Source organism: Lepidothrix coronata, unplaced genomic scaffold (assembly GCF_001604755.1).
Source record: "Lepidothrix coronata isolate B3197 unplaced genomic scaffold, Lepidothrix_coronata-1.0 Scaffold278, whole genome shotgun sequence".
NCBI lineage: Eukaryota > Metazoa > Chordata > Aves > Passeriformes > Pipridae > Lepidothrix > Lepidothrix coronata.
Genome location: NW_016690458.1, coordinates 438293 through 462125, shown reverse-complemented (window position 1 = coordinate 462125; position 23833 = coordinate 438293). Strand labels below are relative to the sequence as shown.

Below are 23833 nucleotides of genomic sequence, written 5' to 3'. Positions count from 1 at the left end.
GTTTGCTTTGGGTTTTTTTTGTTGTTCTGGTTTTGTTTTAAATTATAGTGAACTCCTACTGTCATTTTTCTCCCAGATGCTGCTACCCACTTCCAAGAAACCCACCAGAATCTGAAATTTAGGAACATGAAAGCTGAAAGGTTTGACAGTTGTGACAGAGCAGGGCAGTGCAATGGATATTCAGAGCATGATCACACAAGTATAATTTTCTCAGAAATGAACCAGACAAATTCTTTGGCATATAAGGAGACACAGTTCAGAAATAATATCTTGTCGTTAAAAATAAACCACTCAAATGGTTGCCCGAACTTCTTCAGTGGCTCCATCCCTACTCCCCAGGAGGTTTAGCTTTATAACATCCTACTCTAACATGTAAATTGTTACATAAATTATGCTCAGCTTCATAACTGCCTCTGCCATTGCTGGTACTCAGGCAGGTTGGAACAAAGTCGATTTAAATAAATCTGCCTCACAGTAGGAAACTCAGACCAAGCATCCTTTTGGCACTGTCTGAATCCCCCCTGGAGCGTTCCCAGCAGCCTCCCCTGGCAGTGGTGATGCTGCTGGGCCAACCTGCTCCAGCTGCTGGGGCATTTTAATCCCAGAAGCTTGGAAGGAGCTTCTTACCCCAAAAAATCAGGGAGTATAAACAGAAGAAAAATGCTATCAAAGGCTTGAGAGATCTTCAGTGTCACACCAATTTATCTGACTTTATTCAGTGATGGAATTCATCTGGTAAAGAACTGACTTAGTGTCACAGGAACTTTGTTTTATATTTATTTAAAAGAATCGAAGACATGTAGGTGAGAATGAAACCCTGTGACTGTGTATTACACCCTCAGCTTTGAAAATATGTTGGCACATGCTCTTTATAATTCAAAAAATACTGAAATAATTGCACATTGTTGGCTGCTGTGAGCCTTATGTTTAGTAATTACTTTTAAGAACAGGCTTAACTGCTCTTTACAGGTGTTCTAATTCAAAGTGCATTTGCTGCTTCAATAATGGAGACAAAAAAATTGCATAATGAAAAGATTTCTTTCACACACATGGTAATTTTATCAATGGTTTTGAAAACCTCACTATGTAACAGGAATAGAGACTTCTGGAAAGAGCATAAAATATACAAAGTTTTGTTTACAAAACTGCATGTAAGAGGTAACACCAACGGGTATGTGATAAATACGTGGACTTTATGTGTGAGAAATTAGAGAAATGCTTTCTCTCCTTCCCCCAAAACACTGAAGCCTTTTTTTAACTGAGGACATGCATATTGTGGAAAAGGGTTTTCTCTTTAATGTTAGCTGTAAATACACAGAGCCCAGGCAGAGACAGCAAGTTTGGCAACTTACTTGCTTAGCAAATTTGCAGTTACTTTAACTGTTCAACTTTCATCTTTAAAGTAAAATGTGGTTTGACAAAGCTGGTTTTAGTGGTTTACACTTTTTTCCCCCCTTAAAATAAGTTTTTAGGCCATGGTCAGGTTTGCCCAAACAAATCAAAAGACAGACAGAAAGGCAGAGACTGCTGAGTAATCAACCAGGGAGAAAAGAATAGACACAGATTATGAGTGTTGAGTACAGGTTGGAAAGGGAAGCAATCCTGAGGTTTGCATCAAGGGATATTTATATAAGGGATGGACCAGAGAGGGTTTAACACAAAGTGCAGCCTGGCTCCTTTGGTGTTGCTGTGAGAGCAGCACTACCCCCATTTACTGGGGAGGCTGGGAAATCCAAGCAGCCTGTGCTGTATCACAACTGCTGACATTGAAAATGCCCATTTTTGAACAAATATGAGCCTGGCTTGGAGTTCTGAGCTGTGTGGTCCTGTCTCCCCTGGCAGAGGCAGCACAGGCACAGCTCCCTGCAGCCCCACACTCAGGTTATCCAGGTACAGCTGCACTGGGAACAGCCAGGGAGATCCCGACCCTGAGATAACACTGGAGCCAGTTCAATACACTGGCTAAAAATGTATTTGTGGGGAAAACAATTTAATCAGTTTGGGAAGCAAACCAAGTGACATGACCTTCAGAGGCTGCAAGGAGGGAAAAGCAAGATATATAAACCACAAAACAAAGGAAAGGAGGTGCCCAACTCTTGTCCTGTTTCTACACTGGACTTGCTAATGAGAAATTCTTGACACTGCAGCAGAAACTTCATCCATTATGTGTCTTCAAATTGTGTCCTTTGCTTTTTTTCCGTATCTGATCCATGTATACAGCATATACAATCCGCTGTACTTCTGGCTCAACACAGGAATCACTTTTTTTTTTTTACATCTCTTTACAGAGGATCATTTCTGCACCCTTTCAAAGCACAGTGATGTATCAGAGTCAGAAGTCACAGCCCTTCTAAATCAACAGGTCTAATTCTACAAGTGAGATTATCTGAATCTGTTCTCTAGAACTGAATTTATTGAATCTTATTCTGCTATGAGCAAACACACCTTGTAGAGAATGTAATGGAGATGTTCCATTGACATGAACAAAGAAGAAATGGAAATGCATGTCTGAAATCAGCAAAACAAAGGCTAAAATGGCTTTGATTGATAACAAAAGACACTCCTTGCAGGAATAAAACTGAGGAGTGTTTGTGTCAAGGCCAGGATGCCTTTGCTCTGATAAGACTTCAGCAGATGCCTGGCCAGCAAAACAGCCTGTGCTTCAAAGAGCAAATTGCCAGCAGGGTTATGTCACATCACATATGTCATTCCTTTTCCTGTCAGCCCAACAGGAAAACATACTGTAGCTTTAGAGATACGGATATTCCAAATAAGGAAAAAACAACCACCATTAGCCTTCACTGAAGATTTATGGGGGCTGAACTAAGCCAGATTCTAGAGCAAAGGACTAGCAAAAACCAGCTCTTGACTCCCAAAGGATATAAAATATCCGTCTATGAAGTAGTTTGTTGTCACCAACAGGAAGCCAGAGCAAGATAAACAGCGACAGATCCCATTAGTTCCATCCTCCATGGAGCACCCAAGTGACACTGGCTATCCCAGCCAAGCACATGGAAATGTCCTGGTGTCTGAGAGCACACGGCTGTGAGAGAGGAGTAAATGAAATGTGTGGGAGAATGAGAGTGAGAGAGTACAATCAGTGTGAGATCTGAAGAGTCAGTACCACAGTCCCTTCCTGTGAAGTCTCACACTGGGTTTTGTTTTACCAGTTCCCTGCGACCTCAATGCTACGTGAATGGTAATGTGGGACAGCACATGGATATCCTACAAAGGCATCAGAAAAGGGCTGTGTCACCAACAGATTTTAAATTACAGCAGCAAAGACTAAGGAACTAAACACTAACAGCCTCAGACACCTTTTTTAGAAACAATTATTTATGCAACAGTAATCCTGAGTGCTGATTCCTTGTCTTTCCTAAATATCTACCACTTCAAAAGAGAACTGAACATTAGAATCCAAACTGAACACTTAGAATCCAAAGTTTCTAAGCTGGCAATGCTGAAAAACATTTAACCTGCCTGTCAAAACAAAGACATTGCCCAAGGAAAGGCAGAGTAAGGCTGGAAATGTTGTGGCCAGACACTCAGAGATATTCACACTGTAACTCTTCCCTCAATACCTGGGATCACCAGCGTTCCTTGGTTAGAAAAACTGGTCCATCAACTTCAGAGGAGAGCAAAATGCTTCCAACACTGCCTGCAATCCAAATTAAACTGTCTTCAGGCCTCTCAAACTGAAGACTTATATCAAAATTACAGAGAATTCAGTCATTAGCATTTCTCTGTAGCGAGAAGCCTCCTTGTAAAACCTGCACCTCAGCAGAAAGAGTTCCTCTGACTTTTTGGTACACACAGGTAGCATTTGACACTGAATAAAAGAACTGGAGAAAAGACATGTAAAGAAACAGAACTGCAACACGCAAAATTCAAAGAAAAAAAACACGTAATTTGACAGTTTTTCCCTCTTTCAGTGGTACATCAGTAATTCCCAACCAGAGGCTGTTCTTTGGCTAAAACTGTGGCAGGCAGGACAAAAGGGACCAAACAGGCATTGCCACCAGCTTAGCTGCCTTTCCACTGAATTTCCTCTCTAACTATGAGGATGTTAACTTCTACTAACTTTTAAGAGGGGAAAAAAAGACAAAAGTGTACACGAACATCGTATGCCTTGATTCCAGAAAGCCTGGCAAGAGCAGCCACTGCAGAGAGCTGCACAGGATAATTAAAACCATTTGTGAAAACAAAGAGATGGTCTATTTTTGTTTCAGCCATTTCCTTCTCATGGTACAATCCATTTCAAAGAAGACAACAATTCATATATGCAAACCACTAAGCTAAAACTGGTTCACTGCTGTAATCTTTGAAACAGAGCAATCCTTGAAATGGTTGGTTCTTAAATACCACCACTGGAAAACAAGATCAATTAAACTCGACATGCCTGGTAACCCCCAGGACAGAGAATTAAACCAATGTTGAGAAGACAAAGGAGAAGACAGTGAAACTGGAATAATTTAACTACCACAACCTTAAACAGATCTTTAAATTGCTGGATTTACCAGTATTAACTGGACATTAACTGGATTAACTCCTGCGTTTTACAAACCACTGCTTTTAGAAACTCATTTTGGCCTTAAAAATTCCTTTAAAAAAATCTTCTGTAATCATACAGCTTTAACACAATACTGCACTGACTCAGAACTATGTTTCATCTTTTGTGATGAGATTTCAGGAAAATTTCCAGTGGGAGTTCACGACCAGAACAAAGTTACAATACGTGGACTGCAAGGGAAGCAGTTGCTTTGCAGGTAGCAAGGTAAGACTTTGCTTTTCATTCAAGAAACCAGATACAGCTGAAAGCTTCCAGGTGTTATCCCGGGCTGGCAACACACTCACGAGGTAAAAGCTCAGTTACACAGGTCTGTGCTCTTTTATCTAGTTCACGATGAACAAAACTCTTTTCTAGTCCCCCTCCTCTGGGAGCTGACCCTGTAGGTCAAGAGTTCTAACTCACTGTTGGTTGCCTTTTCCTGCTGGAGTAACGGAGCCCTAAGGTGTGAACACCATGGGGAAATACCCTTTTAGCACCTCCAAACACCAAAGTTCCTCTGACCTTACACACTCCTGTCATTAGACTGTTACTATAGACCTCTAACAAAATAAAGGCATCAAGTTCTAGCAATTAGAACTCTCATGTCCTGTAGAAATGAATGCCAGCCCTCCCTCTTAATTCTCCCACTTCCTTGCACTGTGACCCATGTCCCAAATGGACCTTTTGGAAATACAGGTTAAAGAAATAATCAGGGACATCCTTCCTCAGAGAGGGAAAAAGACAGCTTGAAGCAATGTAATGGGCAGGCCTGTAGTGAGAGAGCCCTGACAAGCAACAAACCCTTTTATACTACACTTCTAAAAAACCCCAATTGTTTTATTTCCAGGTTTCTATAAAGAAAGCACCTAGAGAGAATAAACAACATTTTTTTCAGTGGAAACCTTGGAAGACAATTTTCTGCAGGGAAAAGCAGACAGTGTGGCCAGACACTGTTAAACTGGGAGCTGACAGGGAGCTGAGCAGGTATCCAAAAGCATTTAATGCTCCTACAAAGCACAAATCCCAGCCTTGAGCACCTCAGTCAAATATTCCTGGTGGTGTTGGCAACAGGTTATTTTAGACCTTACCATGACAGCATGCAAAGGAATCTTGAGAACTTTACCCAAAGTCCCTTCCTGCCTGTTGCTATGGGAAAGGGAAGGAAAGAATTTTTCTGGAGGCCTCTGCTTATCACTGCTTCAGCTGTGTGACACAGTAGTGAGGGAGACAGTCACATAAATCCACAAGCTATAAGCTACTTATTCATGTTATTCAATTAATTTTTAATTAGGGCAACAATATAATCTTAATGTGATCACCCAGATCAAAAATATCACATCAAAAGTTTAAGTTATTTCCCCCCCCCCTTAAGCAATTTTCGTACTTGTAATCTATTAACTCATGATTGCTGGGAAGAGATAATTTATATTACCCTCCTTTTACTCCTCTTTTGGCAGTTTTAACAATTTTCTTGCAATGCAACGAGTTAGGAGAAATAGTCAGGAAATTAACATTTCCATATTTAAAACAAAGATATTCAAGGATCAAAAGTTATTTTACGTAAAACACGTGATGAAAACTTGAAAAGATAAAAATACACCAAAAAAAACCCCAAAATTTTGCCTGTTATGAAATGCCCAGGAAATTAAGGAGACAAAATACACTGAGCAGGCACTGACTTTGAAGTGGTGGTACAAAGCCTTGTGAGAAAATTCACCCAGGATGAGAAAAGTGTGTTTGGTTTTACTCTCAGGCATTTCTGCACAGTCTAAACAACTGCCAGGCAGCATTTATCCTTTCATCTCTCAGACCCTTCCCATGTATTTCTGTTCTCCTTATGCTGTGCATTTAAGCAAAACACTGCCTAAAAACGATCTGAAAATAACGTAAGTGAAAATGTGTTACTGAAAGAGCACAGGAGGAGACAAGGGTATCTTAAAACAAGAACACACTTCTAGGAATTGGTTTCCAATTTCCTCTCCCACACTTTTTTTTTTTTTTTATAGAATCACACATTTGGCCTGGAAAGGGCCTCTGGAGATCATCCTGTCCAACACCCCCCCAAAACAGGGCTAACATCAATGTCAGTGTCTCTAACTTTCAGTACACTCAACTAGGAGCAAAATACAAGTTATAATAAAGGCATCTTACTAGATGTTCATGTTTCCAGATACAATGCCAACAAAGAGAGTGGCTCTGAGGCTTTGCACAAACATATATCCTATTCTCCTAGGGCATAAAGGTGCACAATGCCTTCCATCCTTAGCATGTCTGCCCTTACACATCTCCGGGCCACACTGCTGCTGAAACCTAGCAAAAGAAACAAAACATATTGAACAGGAAAGCTAAAATACAGAGTTACCTAGAGATGCAGTCCTTAGAAATGTCATTCCTCTTGGTATTTGCAATAACGTGGAAAAAGAGTGAGCAAAGAGGTGAACTCCAAAGACAACTTTCTCCAACCTAAGGGACGCCTTCCAATCAAGTTCAATCACCAGCAGCTTCCATTCGATAAGAGATTGTTTACTTCATAAAACCATATATCAAACTACTTTGCTAAAACCACAGGACAAATCTAAAAGTTAAAACAAACAAACCAGACAAGATCTATTTTGTTACATGATTTAATTCACAGAAGTGCAGTAATTTTTCCACTACACGTTTGTACATTCATTTCATACGTCTCTCAGTTGAAAGACTGAGAAGAGTTCCCAAGCTAACTCCTTTGGAAGCATTCTCCAGTTGTCTTCCAAAAATAATTCTGGATTTAGTAAATGCAACAGCTATTCCTTTAACACCTTCAGATGTATGTTCCTCTGTGCCTTTTATTAATAACAATCCATATAAATGCTTCCCTTTTTATCAATTTGGGTTTCTTTCTGTTTTGTTTCATTTCTTCTTGAAGACCTTCAGTGCTTCTTCATTTTCAACAATTGTTCATATTGTACACATTCACAGAAAATTAAAATAATTCCTTTCTAAAAGTTGCATTTCAAAATAAGACTATTACCCTTTAGCTTGTATCAGCTCATGGCACTGTCTTACAGCTCCTAAGCTTACTGAGGGAATTACTTGCCAAAACAGATCCCTTTTTTCTTACAGACCCATTTTCACCTCTTGTATTGTAATCATCACAAAAAACTCCTTGCCCACACCTTTCAGAAACACTGTAGCCGACCTGGTTTTTGTTACAGCTTCTCTTACAGTGGTAACAGCCTTTTCCCAGTGGTGAGGGTCTCTGAACTCTCCCTGTACCTCCCCTAATCGGATTTGCTGGAGCTGTGCCCACATCCAGGAGCAGGGAAGTACCAGGAGTGGGGCCAGGCAGACCCAATACCCACAGGGGACACATTTCTGGAGCTCTAGTTTGGAGCAGCTCTACTCTGAGTCCTCAGTCCCACACCAGCAGCACCACAGCCTCCAGTTTAGTTTAACCCAAAAGCAGCTCAGCTTCCTTGATCCAAGCTCATTTCACAAGTCAAATCCAAGTGCAGTCTGTGAGAACAATCAGTGGATTCCCACTCCTTGTATGAATTACAACAATTAAAACACTAATGAAGATGCATTCCCTGTTTCCCTTGCCCTAGTCCTCTCTGCACTCTGGCCCCGTGGAAACCTCCACAGGTCCCAGTTCCATCCACTGATTCGAGCTCTTCTCCTCCTTTCATTCCCCCAGTGTGGACAGGAGTATTTTCACATGTGACCATGTGACTCAGTCACTTCAAGGCTTGCACATTTCACTTCATTTCACAGTTCCAGAGGAGATTTTTTCTCAGCATATTTTCCTTTACAAAATTCTAAAAAGGAAACCCCCAAATTTTCCACTGTAGATCACTGGGACAGATCTGCTTTGTCCCTTCTTCTGCACAAAATCGAGGCTAGAAAATTGTTTCTACAAAACTACTAGAAATACATGACCACAGCAGTTAAAACTAAGGGGAAAATCACAGTCTTTTTAGTCAAATAGATCAAGATTGCATTTAAAGCATATATTTAACTTGAATGATGAGTGCTGTAGGTAAAAAGTCTGTCAAAGCACAAAGTATTTGTGTCATCAACCAGGGTAACAGACTGTGTTTCTGAGGCCTAAGTGATGAGCTGGACCACAGAACTACCTGTTTCATGTGGGAGGAAATGCAGTAACTGAGTACTGTATGTAGGCATAAATATTTCTTTTAACAAGGAGGATAAATTTCCAGCAGTATTCAGCATCCACAGAGGTGCTGAACAACTGAAACAAACTTGCTTTTCATTCTATGCTCTAGAGAAAATCATTCATCAAAACTAATCTTTCTAATGAATCTCTGAAGTCATGCTTGGGCTCAGTGAAGCCCACACTGTGCCACAATAAAGCAAAAAGGTCCCTCAACTCCTGTGAGTGAATTTCCACACTCCTGGTATTGCAGTTTAACTTCTCCATTTATGACCTGGACAATGGGACCAAGCTCACTCTCAGCAAATATGCTGATGGAACAAAAATTCCATGAAGTTCTGCACCTGGGGAGGAATAAACCCACACACCAGTAAAGGCTGGGGGCAGCTGGACAGAAAAACAACTCTGCAGAAAACACTGGTGCTGTTGAACACCAACCAGCAATGCTTCCTCACAGCAGAAAAAGGGGTCACCAGCAGCCTGGGCTGCATTAGGAAAAGCATCGCTGGCAGGACAGGAAAGGTCATCCTTCCTTTCAACTCTAATTCTGGGCTCCCCACATCAAGAGTGGCACAGATGTGCTGGTGTGACACCAGCCAGGGATGACAAAGTGATTGCAACACGACATATGGGCACAGGCTGAGAGAGCCAGGATTGTAAACCTGGAAAAGAGAAATGCTCAGGAGGATCTTATCAGTGTATATAAATACCTGAAGGGTTAAAAAGCTGGTTGTCCCCAGCAGTGCTCAGGGATGGGACAACAGGCAGTGGGCACAAATTAAAACACAGGAAATTCAGTGTAAAAATGGGATGGAGTTATTTATTTTACTGAGGTGACTGAACAGTGGGGAAATTGCCAAGAGAGGTTAAGTTGCCATCCTCAGACATTCCAAACCCGACTGAACACGTTACTGACCACTCTGACTTGGCCTTGCTTTAAGCACATGGGTTTGGACCAGACCATGTCCAGAAGTCTCCTCTAACCTCAAGTATTCTGTGCTTCTTTGAGTCCCCTAAAACTACCTCAATAATTCCAGTTGTTCCTGTCCTGTTCTTCCTGCTTGTTCTCTTTATGTCTGTCTCGCTGCACATTCCTCCTCCTCTAAAGAGACACCTATCAAGAGAGTTAGAGAGGTTATTCTTTTTTTTCAAACTGAGGTTCTCCTTCAGTGCCCAGTTATTGATACAGTTTATGTTTTACTAGTTTGAATAGTACAGACAGCATCAGTCAGCACTACACCTTCTTCAGGTTCAGCAATCTTCATCTTCAGTGTCCCTCTAATTTCTACAGCTTTTCCCAAGTCCTACACTGAAATTCAATGCACAAGCCTACACTAGGTATTTTTTCCCAGTTTTAAAAACTACTTCCATTTCCCTCATTGCTGCTCTCTATTATAAAGAACAAAGCAACACAGCTTGAGTCAATCTTCTACACCGTGTCCAGGACTGTACAGACCCAAGTGTTACCTGCTCCAACTACTGACAGTCAGGTAACATGAGACTGAAGAACATGCAGAAATCAAGGCCAGGTCCAAACAGAAAAATGCTACTGGACACTTCACATGCACACTGCTTTCTTGGCTGATTTTCATTTTCTTTTGCCCTGATAAGAAACCTCATAAAACATTTACATATGTTGGAATCTGTAGTATCCTGTCATTATTTACACAACATCAGAGATGGGGAAGTCATTGAATATCATGGTTAATAGTCTGTTTATTTGAAAAGACATCTTAACTTGTTGATACTTTTACATATTTCCTTCATTTTAACTCATATGGTAAAAACTCACCCAAGTAAATCTGTTATAACATTTATCCATATGTTGCTCTGCATCTCTCCCATGATTCTTTAAAGCTCCTGTCCCAATCTCTGCAGCACTTTCAATCAAACTAATTACTCTATTTTACATTAAAAATATCCCATGTGTGACAAATTTAGGCTGGAGTGTCACTTAAAGGATGTTGATTCTCTAACAGTTTCTAAAAGCTTCTCCTAGGTGTCTATATAAATGAATCCAAACTTCAGTGGGAATGGCAGTGGAGTTTCACTTCTGATACTAAAACCAAACAAAAATGATGCTGCCAAAAATCCCAGGGATGTATATACAGGTAACTTAATTTTGGAGGCATAAAACAGCTGCATTCCAAGTGGATAATTTCCCATCAACGTTACCACATCAACCTTATGATTTTCACATATCCACTAACTTTCCCTCATTTCCAGTTCCCACATTTCCCTCCCCTATCTCACTAGTACAGACATACCCACACAGCACCACAGTTCAGATCATGCTTTATGATATTTGCCAATTAAAAGGTGGAAATCATTAACCTTCGTGAGCAAATTTCAGAAACTGCAGAACTTAATTTGATGCTCACGGGAAGAGAGATAAAAGACTGACATCAGCAGATATGTTGGAGAACCACTTGAGCTTTAACTAATTTGGCTGGTTATTTTGTGACTTGGAATCAGAAGGAAACCAATGGGTTTTGTATCACAGCTATTTTTAAAGGCATTTCAAAGGCGTTATTTTCAAAGTGTCAATAAGAAACAATTTCTCTGCTACAAAATCGCTCAGTAAAACAAAATACAAGGCCACCACCTTCTGTTTCACCACCCACCTTGCAGCTTTGGAATAAGCCTCTTCAGCAGCAGTTAACACATTCAGCTATTAACAGAGGACAGCATCCACACAGGATTTCATCATCTCCGGCCATTAGTTTTCCTCCTTGTTTACAGCTCAGTGCCTGCTTCCACATATTTCCCCATTCCTTTCTCAGAGCTACATTTCATTATCAATGGTTTGTACACACACTTAAACAAACCTGCAGAAAGGCTTTAACTCTGGGGAATGAAAAATCCCAGGAAGCTTCACCATTAGATTACAGCATTACCTGGGGTCATTGCAACTTCACCTGCCCTTACAGTTGTTTTAAATAAGGTTTTTACAGGTAGCCTCTGGTAAGATCTGTTGCCTACTAAAAGACTGGAAACCCTGATCCCGTCACCTGGAAGCCTCAAATGCAGCAGATACAATTTCCACAAGCAACATTCCAGTGCCTGCATGAACCTAAACATGATCCTTCAGGATGTGCTGTGCAGGACTGTCCAGAACACAGTGCACCTGGTTTTAAGTGTCCAGGAGTGCTGACGAAGGTTCAAGGAGTACAAGGTACCTCCCTCTGTGGGTGTAGCAATGAAGAGAGCCTCAAACACAGCTCCACTGCTCCCAAGAGCACAGATAAAAATGCCCACGGAGCTTTCAGGAGAAACACACTGCCTACAAAAACTTGCTGAACAGATTGTCACTGTAGGTACCTGAGCAATAAATGAAATCAAAACAAAGTGCACAGCTCTGCAATCCAACCTGGGAGGCTCATTAAAGAAGTGATGAATCATTCCCTGCTACCAGGGACAACTGTAACGTGCTGATGATCTGAAATCTCTCCAAAAAGAAAGCTCTTGGTCACCTGCTGCTTGTTTGTGCTTTAGCAAAGTCGATGGTGTGAGGCAGTTCCTGCTGATTAACTCTGACACAGCTGTAAGAGCAAGCACTGAAATTCTCACAGGTAACTTGGTACCAAGGTATAACTACACATATACTGCCCCATGAGAAAAATAAGCTGCTTCTCTGAATATTCTTAAGCATCACAATCAAATAAAGTAGAACTGGAAATCTAGTATTTGCAATAAAATAAAGTAATATTCCTGTGTGTGAAAACCAATGTCAGCCAAAAATAAAGGTTGCATCTTTCCAACCTAAATTATTTATTACTACAGCAGAGCACGCAAATCCAAAAGATGTAATGGAAATAAGAATTTCTGGGGGAAAAAAAGTATTGAGACTATTTAAGTCAACCCTGAGGTATCTGAAACTCTGCTACAGGTCACTGTCTTTTCCAAAACTGCAAACTGCTGCAAGCAAAATCTTGAGTTCCAGAGGAATCATCTTCATGTTTTCTCATTGCAATGGAAGTCCATTACTTGCTTCCCAAGAATCTTTTGCAAGTGACCAGATGGTCAGGAGGGGACAACACCACCATCCCAACCCTGCACAATCTGACTGCCTGCTATGTTCCAGCTCATGCCTCTCTGAAAAATAAAAGAGAAACAGCAGGGAAAAGGCGGCTTAGAACCGTACCACTATTTCAATATTCTCAACATTTCCCCTAATCTTGGTTTTTGTGGGGCTGCCCTAAAATTCCTTTGCCCTTTAGCAGCAGGTAAAGTAGACTTTGGAAATTCTGGGTTACCCATTGTTTCCAATTATAGTAATAAATGAAATCCTTGAATGACAGTCTTTACATCCTAGACCTTCTGTATGAAGAACTGACAGTTGCACATTAAAAAAAAAAGAACAGGACCATCTGCTAACAACAAACATGAATTACATCCTTCAGTTCCAAGGGGCTCTCCATACTGCCAACTGGAAGACCACAGGACTGTGAAGAAGTTTAGAACTGGATCCTAAACTAAAACTAAACCAAAAAAGTGAGCCAGAGGCAACTGCACAAGTGTCAGCAGTGCAGCTGCTGAGCCCTCAGGGGAGTGCAGCCCGGGAGTTCCCCTCCAGCAGCTCCACAGTGCCACAGGGACAGCCCACCTTGCCCTTCACACGGTCTCACAGTCCTTCCCTGTCTTTGTGCCAGTGCTAAACTGACAGTCACTGAGCTACCTAAACCCAGTAAATCTTCAGGAAAAAAGCCTTGAGAACTGCAAAAAAAAATTTTTTTACATAAAATAGGCATATTTTGCATGTCCTGGCAAAGCACACTATGCAGGGGGAGTAATTCAGTGTGAACATCCCACAAGGTACAGCCCCCCCGTCACAGCTTCCCCGTCCAGGCACCATGAGGCAAACCAAAAAGGAACCCTGGAATAAAGGTACAGGTCCACAGGGTTATAATGCTGTGCAGTGATCTTCTTAAACAGCAAAATATCCTTGAGGCTAAACCCGGTGAGGAGTTCTGACAATTGCTCTTCTAAATTTTGTTCCGCCACTTTATCTAGTTTGTGATACATTAGAACCTTACTGTGTTTGATTAGAAGTCATGAAGGCAGAAATGCAAAATACAAAGTAGAAAGTTTACTATTTTAAAAAACAGGAAGTGAAATTGCAGAAAGCAAAGGAATCCCAGCTGTGACATAGGCTTTCTCTCAGAATAGATCCCATTCCTATCATTAATGTCTTGGAAGTCCCTCCTCTCTCACCTCCCGTATCACCCACCTTAACTGGGAATTCCATTTTGCTGGTGTTTCCTCCACTCAAAGGTAGAGTTCACTGGGCAGCTTCCCAGCTTCAAAGTGAACAGGCATTAGTCTGACAGCATTTTCACCTCTAATATCCCCCTCAGGACAGTATTATTTTGTTCACATCCCAGATGAAAGCAAGACTTCGCTTAAATGTTATTTTTTGCTTTAATAACTCAAACCTCACTAAGAGTACTTACTACCATAAGTCTTGTAATTCTGAGAGTGGAAAGGAAAGGAACAAACTCACGATATGCCACACCTCACAGGGCTATGTTTAAAACCTTTAAACCATGGAGAATATAAAATAAATAAACCACCAGCAATGTCAACAGGTCTCCACACAGAGCAAATCCACCTGGCCAAACTAGATTTCAGAACAGGGGTTAAATACCCTGATCCAATGGGTGCACAGAAGAACAATGAGAACACTGCTGCCTTGCCATAGCTTATTCATTGACCTGAACTAGATCTGGTTCAGGCAAATGTTTAATAAATGCAGCATTGCTCTAGAAATTGGTCATTTTAATATACAGCAAACGCCATGCTTGTAAAAGGCAAAAAGGATTCTGTTATCTTAGTGACAAACTCAATTTGACATGCACAAAAGGGAACATGCCAATTACCTGCAGAAGTACTGCCCCTGGATTCTAACTTCTCCTCTGTGTCCTTAGGTGATGAACACTTAAATGGAATTAGAAATGTTACACATGGCCAGTATTCACCTGAAAAGGCAGGTGACACCTATTTAGTCTGGATAGATAGGTTTAGTTTGGAAACTTTTTCAGCAGAGAGTGAGGTGGTCAGAGTGCTTTACTAAACCTTCAGCACTTCCCTCCTCTTTCCTGTAAGCATCATACACATTATTCCCCTTCAAACAGCTGGAATAAGAAGCTGCTTTCAAGATTCATTATTGATGACAACATGTGCACTGGGTCAATCACAGACATTTAAGAACCAAAGCAGCTTTGTGATCTTTGAACTGGTATCTTTAATGTCCCTTCCAACCCAAACCATTCTGGGATCCTGAGATGAAAAGCAAGTCAGTGTCACTCTGATACTTCTTCATTTTCTAAGCTCGCATATTTTCTTTTCTCTCAGTTTATAAACCTTCACATGTAGGGTTGCCCAGGAGGTCTCGAATAGAGAGGAAAGGCTGTTCAGGTAAAAGCTGGTGAAAATATGCAACACTTTCCCAGAGGATAGCAAGCCTGGTTAAAGGTTAGGCCAAACACATTATCATCTTGTGAACATGTTGCTATATTGACCAGCACATCTGTTATCTAGTCCCTGAAGGGACATACTTCCAGCAGGAGGAAATAAACACACACATAAACACACAAGGCATACGCACTTATAGAGGCAAGTCCTACCAAGAAAAATTAATCCAAATGATCCAATAATCAGGCTCTGACAAGCCAAAGCAAATAAACTTTAAAGATGAGGAATCCTTATACCGAAAATCTCACTCCATCAAAAGAGCAGCAGCTCATGGCACTGGAAGAACAAAAAATCAAGGTGTCATAAAAGAACAAATGGAGTATTCAGAGCAACAGGTCTTAATCCATTCAAGTGTTTATGAAACCAGGAGGAAAGAAATAACAATTTGGATATCTGAGCACTCTAAGAGTTAAGCAAGAGCAATGATTATTAATACATAATTATAAGCCAGCTAGCACTGGGGACTGGAACAGGCACGAAGGATGGATGCTGACCAAAAGCATGTTAAAAATTAACACAAATCCACTCTTCTGTGTCTCAGTCCATCTCTTCAGCTTGCTCAGCAACAACCCTTCCTTTGCTTTTCCCATTGTACAGGACATGCAAAGCTAACTAGGGCAGTAAGTTATCAATGACTTGCCTGGGCAAAAGTTCCACCCCAATCACATGAAACTCAGAGAATCAAAGAGCCTGTTTTGTTTTTCATAAATGAACATGTTCCCAGTCACAAAAATTATATTCTTGATGGATATTTCCCTGCAAATGGCTATCCACTTGACGAATTAATGAGTAAATCAGAACCAGATTACAGGCCTGTCTTATCATGTCTTCTTCTATTTCAAGACCACTTTAAACTTTACCTGATCTTCCTTTTCCTTAGTAATAAACTTCAAAAAGATTACCAGGTATCCAGCTAACACTTAGTATGCCTGAAGGGTACTCTTGACAAGAAGTTAGATCTATAAAGAACAGAAGACTTTATAGAGGCTCATATTGACACATTCCTCTTGAAACTCCAGCTCCCACATCACCACCTACCAAACCCAGAACCCGAGATCTGCACATTTCAAGTCAAGGAAGGTCACTCAACTTTCCCTTTTGGATTAGAAACAAGGTTCCACCCAATAAAACTTTAACAATCCCCCAGAAGAGAATGGGCCTTTTCTTGCTCAGCATTTGAGTGTGAGCTCCAAGTTCAGAATCAATGATGCAGATGCAAACATGGCAGTAGTTCTGTGCCTCTCCCAGCAGCAGAGTTGAGAATAGCTCAGGCAGGTGGGTGGAAGGCAGGAATTATCAGTTCCTAAATGGAAGGACTGTAATGAAACTTTAAAAAAAAAAAAAAGAACAGCAACATACTGCCAAGTATGAAAAAATTATTTGAATTACCGGTGCAACAAGATCTGGTCTCGTGTTCCCTCAGAGCGGGGAACAAACCTGCTATGCTTTGGTATAGTAAAAGGAGAAATTCCAGGCATAACTCGAGAGCTGCTCATATGAAACAGGGCCTTGGCTTCTTTAAACTGCTTTTTCCCAGTTTGTTGCAATACACTTAATAGAAATTAAAGTAATTTGCAATACTTACGAAGAAAAAGATCAGTTCTTCAGCTCCAGCAACTCTGCACTACAGTAAAACCCAAACACCAGTCACTTACAGAAAATGCCCAAACCTCTCCTGCTTTATTCCTCAGAGGAGAGGGATGAAGAGCAACAACTGCCTTTCCCTCTCCAAAACCTGCACAGAGAATTAGCTCAGGTAACAGTCCAACCAAACCCAAGAAGGACTACCTAAAACCTTTAAAAATACTCAGTTTACGAGACAGTAAAAAGCAAATAACTAGAAAAACAGAATCCTCCCAAGTTAAACCATAATCATGGCTTGTCTACTTCCTCTTCTGAGGCGAGCACACACTTCAAAGGGCTCCTGCAGCTGGGCAAAGTGCAGTCACAGCGAGGAACTGAGGCCAGCTCTGCTCTGGGCTCTGCACACGGGTTCACTTTCCTCGGGTGTGAGGGCACAAAGCAGTTCCCACAGTTACACCTAAGCACAGCACAGTGATAAAAACTGGAACATGACATGAGCATAACTGGACACCCAGGCAAAAGGGCTTACAAATAAACTCCACCAGTTACAGCACTCCCAGAAGCTTCACCATTACCATGTGCATGGGTTGTTTGTTCTCTCTAACCCTGCAGCTTCCTTTCCTTGCTTTTAAGCAGAAATTAAATTGGTTTTGCCACATGAAAAGTACTTCAGTATGGTTGAATACATTTACCAATTTGTTTAAACAGCTTAAACTCAAAAGAGATGTTGAGGCTATCACTGACTGATAATGCTGTTGAAAAACAATATCTATTGCATATACTGTAAAATAGGAGAAAATGAAACCTATTTTTCAAGCAGTCTAAGGTACGCTCTCCTAGAAACAACGATTAATTCAAACTACAAGAGAATCATGCTACTTTACTACCTGTCTTCCTATGAGCTTATTTATTCTGTAGTTAACTTCTCCAAACCATTTGAAACGTAGAAACAAAGAAACTTCATGTTTCAGGTCTGTTCCACCATAGAAGAAACAGAACTTCAGGAAGGGAGAGTAAATTGAGGGAAGAAAAAGAGGTGATGCTCCTTAACTAATAAATTCATATAAATAATCTTCTCTCAATCTCTCTTAAGCCCCAAAATAACTTTAATCTGTAAGAAGCTTTCAAAGTTAGCTCTCAGAAGTCTCAGTTATTTTCCACTGCAACATCATCTTTCACATGTACTGTATCAGCTCTTGTTTTAAAGACAAGAAAACCCAGTTTGGATCAGAATGCTACATATTATTCCAATGATCACTTGGAGGTGAAAGCATTCAGTGTAATGATTAAATGTCCCCTAAATCATAACTCAAAAGGCACATTAGAGCAAGCTCAGATTTAAACAGCTGTAGTGAATAGCAATCTAACTGTATTTAAATTAGAACTGTTTTGGGCCTCTGCTTCAAGAAGATAGAAAAGAATTAATTTTTTTTCAAACAAGATTTTTTTAAGCATTAAAATCCTCAGAACCAAAGACAGCTTGCAGATCATGTTTTGCTCTTAAATGCCTGCACCTTTTCTCTGGTAAATGCAAGCAATAGCTGGATGTACTGTCTCTCCACACGGAATGTCTTTTTACAAACAGCAGCCCAGATCTCTCTCCTTTTCTCTTTGAAAAGGTTGAGTGGCAGGGTAGCAGAGACCAAACAATGACAAACTTACTAAAATAAGCAGTAATATATTGGAAAAGGATAGCCTAAAATGTCCTGGTTTCTGAGCTCTTCAACTCTAAGGCAAAGAGATAAGTTGTGCTGGGGATGTCTCCTGAAGCGTCAAGGGTAAAGGATGGCACACAACACACCCCAAATGCTACACCTGCCTCTCTCTGCACCACACACAGATCGGGAGTTCCCCTGCCTGTTTAACACCACAAATGTCAGCTATTAAAACAAGCTGAATTCTTGGATATCTGAGCAAATTGGACAAACGCATCCTCAAACATCATCGTCTGCTTTATCTGTACGCTACCGGCACACAAGGTCACAGACAGCCCGGTCGGGAGCGGGAGGGTTAACAGCCAGAACTTGTCCCTGTTTCCAAAACAGAGCGGTGGCACCAGCGTTGCCATTCCGCCGTGTTTACGAGAGGGAACACGGCTCGGGACAAACCTCCGGCTGCAGCCGGGCTTTCCTGCCGGGAAACATTCCTGCACGGCACGGCTATGCCCGGCCGGCACACGGGCACCGAGCCCCCGTACCCCGGGAGGGAGCCCCGGGACAGGGGGGACACACACACGGGGGAAGGCGGCTGTGCCGGCAGGGCTGCGGAGGGCACAGCCCTGTGGGCAGCGAGTCCCCGGCAGGCCGAAGGTTCGGGGGCAGCTCCCGGCGACACGGGCGGGACAGGCCGGCGGGTCCGGCCGGGCAGGGACGCGGCACCGCCGGGGACGGGACCGGAGGTGCCGCCGGCACCGAGCGGGGAGGAGGCGGCGGGGCCGGGCAGTGCGGGGGTCCCGGGACCCGCGGGGAGGGCCCGCTGCTGCCCCCGCTGCTGCCCCGGGCGGCGGGACCGCCCTCAGCGAGCCCCTCCCGGGGCGAGCGGCCCCTCCGCGCCCGAACCCGCCTGCAGCGGCCCCGCGCTCCCCGTGTGTCCCCTCGCCGCCCGCAGGGGCCCGTGTGCCCCCCTCCCCGACCCCCCGTGCCCCCCGGCCCGCTCCGCTCACCGGCGCGGCCGCGGCTCCGCCGTCCCTCGCTCCAAGATGGCAGCGCGGCCCGCCCGGCCTCCCACAGGCACTTGGCAAAGTCGGCCGCCACTTGCGCAGGCGCGGAGTTCCCCCCCCCCGGCCGCCCGCAGGGACTACAGCTCCCGGCGTGCCCCGCGACAGGCGCCGCGCATGCTCGGTGCGGGTTGGGAGGGGCCGGGATATCCCCTGGTATCCATTGGTATCCAGCGGGTGTCCTCGGCATCCATGGCCTGTGGAGGCGGGCGGGGAGAGGTGGGGAGGCCAGCCTGGACAAGAGAAACCTCCAGGGAGACCTTAGGGCCCCTTCCAGTCCCTGAAGGTGCTCCAAGAGAGCTGGAGAGGGACAAGGACTGGAGGGACAGGACAAGGGGGAATGGCTTCCCACTGCCAGAGGGCAGGGTTAGATGGGATTTTGGGAAGGAATTCTTGGTTGTGAGGATGATGAGGCCCTGGCACAGGTTGCCCAGAGAAGCTGTGGCTGCCCCTGGATCCCTGGAAGTGTCCAAGGCCAGGTCGGACGGGGCTTGGAGCAACCTGGGCTGGTGGAAGGTGTCCCTGCCCATGGCAGGGGAGGGACTGGATGAACTTTAAGTCCCTTCCAGCCCAAACCACTCTGTGATTTGTGACTCTATATGCACACACAGAGTATATATACATATACATATATACGTATATGCACACACACAGAGCAGTAAAAATCATTGCTCACCAAAGCACCGCCGTGGGCTGGGCTGGCACAGGAACACCTTGAGGAACCCACGGCCATCCCTGGCACCAGGTACTGCAGTGACAGTAACGACTGGAATTCTCCCAGAGCACAAAGGGATGTCCTGGGTAACAGGAGTTTCTGACTGCCAAGCAGCTGGAGCATCCCTGGTGGCAGTGAGGGCTCTGGGACACACAGTGAAGGTTTTGCTGTTTAATGTATCCACTTCAGATACTTCAGCTATTGATACTATTAAGCTTTTATGTAACACCTTTCTTGTTTTCACCGTAATGGGGCCAAGGTTACAGCCCTATATGAGAACAAACAACTTGAAGAGCTGAAACAAGTTCTTGAGGTGTTTCTTTCTTTTCTTTTTTTTTTTTTTTTTCCTCTAAGGCTTTTCTATGCACATTTAAGTCTTTATGTTCCTTTAGAAATATTTGACCACATACAGTTCCAGTAGTTAATGGTCTATTCAAATTAATGATGATAAAAATTAACAGAGATTTTTGTCTCATGCATCACCTAAACAAACAGTTGTCTCTCGTCCAGTGTTGTGATACCAATTCCTGTCCTGGACAGTGAGGCTCTGACTGCAGCTGGAGTTCCACATATGCACAGCTGGGCTTCCTTTCTGCTGGATTTGTTGTCTCCCAGCAGAGGTGAATAACGCTCAGTGTCTCTTTTCAAGGACACCACATCAGTTGGCCTCTCTGTAGTCATTTTCCCCTCCTCTTTCCAAACAGCACTTCCGAAAAGTGGTTGCTGTTCAACCCCAGCAGCCCTAATCCCTTTGTTTTTCAGCTTCTGATGCCTCCAGTCAAGTTCCACTGGCGCCATCTGCTCTCCAAAATTCATGAGAAAAAGAATGTATTCCAGGTGCACAGACTACTGATCAGTTTGTGTTTGCCAGGACAAGAGGAACGTGGAACAATCCTCACATTCACACTGTTTCAGAGATCATTTTCCCTGGTAAAAATCACGGCCTGTCAGTGAACTGGAACAACAAATAAATAATTAACATAGAATACATTACAAACAAAGATGAATATAATTGAGTGGTAGAAGAGCTATGTGTCCAAAATTTTACTTTGGGGAAAGGAGGAGAATGCTTGATTATTTTCTTTTTTCCCTGTACTTTTTATAACTGCAAGATACCCAGGCAGGATGGAATTTTCTTGCTATCCCCTGTCATAACTTTCTTTTGGTTAGTAAGAACCCCAAGAAATTGGTGCAGTCTGCCACAATTGTTTAGGATAATCTTGTACAAAGACTATTTAGGAAAACTGTGAATGCTTTATAGACTTTCAGATTTGCCAGGTTTGATAGGATGAATCTGTGCTTCTGGGAGTTAATTTTTTAAAGATAATATGTTATAATTTTCATAGTATTTTACCTGCCTCTCTCAGTCCAATCCAGACTGGTCAGTGGGACAGAGATTGTTTCTCGTGGCAAAATATGTGTAGCATTTATTCTCACTTGGGCTGTGGTAAATAATAATAATATTGAAATCCCTAATGAAATCTTACCCAGTTGTTGCAGCCAGAACTGGCACATCAGTGAGTGCTGTTGGGACCTGACTGGGAAACCACTGAGGATAAGGATTTGTGTGGCAGAGTTGTATAAATCGCTTCCATGTTTGAATCTTCCATGTGGTAATAAAAATCCCCCTGCAAGATCATTAAAATGTTGTGATTCTGATAGATTTTGTGAGCAGAAGTCTGCAAATGGAGATTGCTCTCTGATACCTCAAAGCTCTGGGCTCCCTCACCTAAAGGCTGAGACAAGAGAAGCACTGAACACACTTATTATTCTACTATCCCCAGAGTATGGGATCCTCTCTCCTGAATTAGGCCCTGCCTTCATTCTGTAATAAACACAAGTCCTAATTCGGGTCAGCAAAGGAAACAAATGGGAAACAAATGGGTTAATGTAACCTCAGGAGAGAAGAAAAACAAACGGGTTGTAAAACTTAATTACACCCCCATAAAGACATAAAACAGAGCATCACCTCCCCTGTCCTCCTAGCCAGGAATTATGTCCAAACCAGGTCGGGTCAGTAGCCTGCTGGCGCCTTTTGTCAAAGAACATATGAATTTATAACTTGTCGTAGAGATAACAAATTAGTCTTAGTTCTAAAAATGAACATATGTTGAATACCTGGAATAGTGATGTAAAATGTGCATGTATGTGATGTAATGAATATGTATGGGATGTCTGAAATAAATATCAGGCACACAAACTGTATCAGAGTGGCAAGTCTAGGAGCGAGACCCCACTGCCACCCAGCCCTGCTTGCTTCTACTATTTAATAAATTCTAATTTGAAAAATTATTTTACTCCGAGACTCTGTTTCTCACAATTCACTCCCTTTTTCCACTCTCAGCCAACTCCACTGACCTCACACATGACAAAGCTCTTCTTTCCAACATTACATGATTTCCTAAAGGTTGTTCCAGCAAGTTGCTGTCAGAATTGGAAACAGAACTGCATTTCTTTCTCCTTGACAAGTGTTTGATGTTTTCTATTTTATTTATTTTAGTGAAGCACACAAAAATCCTGTCAGCATCACACAAATACAAAACAATTCAGGTAGGAAGGAACCCATGGTGGCCTCTTGGTCTTCAACCAGAACCAGCTTAGATAAGGTTGCACAGCTGAGAGACAAATACCTTCAAGGATGGAGATCCCACAGCCTCTTCATGCCCTGGTCAAGTGCTTGATGACCCATATATTGGTTTTTTTCTCCACCTTCACGCTGGACCTCAGTCCCTGTCACTGTATAACTTGACAACATAAAGCTGGTCCTGGTACTGAGGAGACCACAGTGACCATCCCTCCACGGAGGCAGCTTTGGGAGTGTGGGTGTTCACCTGCTTTGGGACAGACACAGCCTCGAGCAAGGATCACACAATGACTGTGCAACAGTCATCAGGTGTCATCAGCACCCATTAGCTCCTGAGCGATTTTCAGTCTTTAACAGTGGCTTAATGCTTCTGTCTGACTTACGGCTGTGTAAAGTTGGTGATTTAGAAACACAGGAGTATTTTGTTTTCACATCACTTCTCTTTACTGGATGTCAAAGCATTTTATAAATACTATATAGTCTTATTCTTATAAAGAAGTCTTCTGGAGTGTTTTGTTATCTCAGTAATTATTGCAGGAAGTGCTTTATATTTTATAATCAGACTTCTTGTCCTGAAATTGTCATCTCTGAAAGGAGAAATTTTGTCGCGCTGCCTTGTTATGAGAGTCTGAATTCATTACTCCACTCATGAAGATAACAGTGTAGTGTCAGAGTGCATCTCTTCCTAATTGACTTTAAATCAGAATTGATTCATTTGACTTGGGATTTAGAAAAATATCAGTAGGAAAAGATAAATTACTTCCTGTTATCTGCAGAAGGAGTTAACGAACCCTTCAGGTTGGTGAGAAGCTATTATTATTTCCAAGTAATCTAATTAAAGGGTATAACAAAGACGTGTGGCTATTTAATTAAGTATTTGATTACTCAATTGCTCTGCAGTGCATAATCAGAGAAGTGGGAGGGAGTGATTAGGTGTCTTGGGAACGGAAATGACACAACCAAGATATGTAGATATTTTAAAGGAAGGAGAAGCTACTGAGAAAATTGTTCCTCTCTTCCCCACGCAAAAGGCTGAAGATAATTTTTTGCTGGGAATG

At 42.5% G+C, this 23833-nt stretch overlaps 1 protein-coding gene across 4 annotated transcripts in view; it reads right to left on the bottom strand.

The window, feature by feature from the left end:
* The window catches only part of ITCH (itchy E3 ubiquitin protein ligase), a 55149-nt gene extending 35644 nt beyond the window's left edge, over positions 1-19505 (bottom strand). For 3 of the 4 annotated variants that reach the window (XM_017836488.1, XM_017836489.1, XM_017836487.1), the window contains exons 1-2: positions 19423-19494; positions 9726-9816 (exon numbers count right to left, since the gene is read on the bottom strand). In XM_017836488.1, coding sequence (XP_017691977.1) covers positions 9726-9794 — 69 coding nt within the window. In that variant the 5' untranslated portion in view covers positions 9795-9816; positions 19423-19494. Of the gene's footprint in view, positions 1-9725; positions 9817-19422 lie in introns of all 4 variants that reach the window. The other variant, XM_017836490.1, reaches the window with a different exon arrangement.
* Between the last annotated feature and the right edge of the window lie 4328 nt (positions 19506-23833).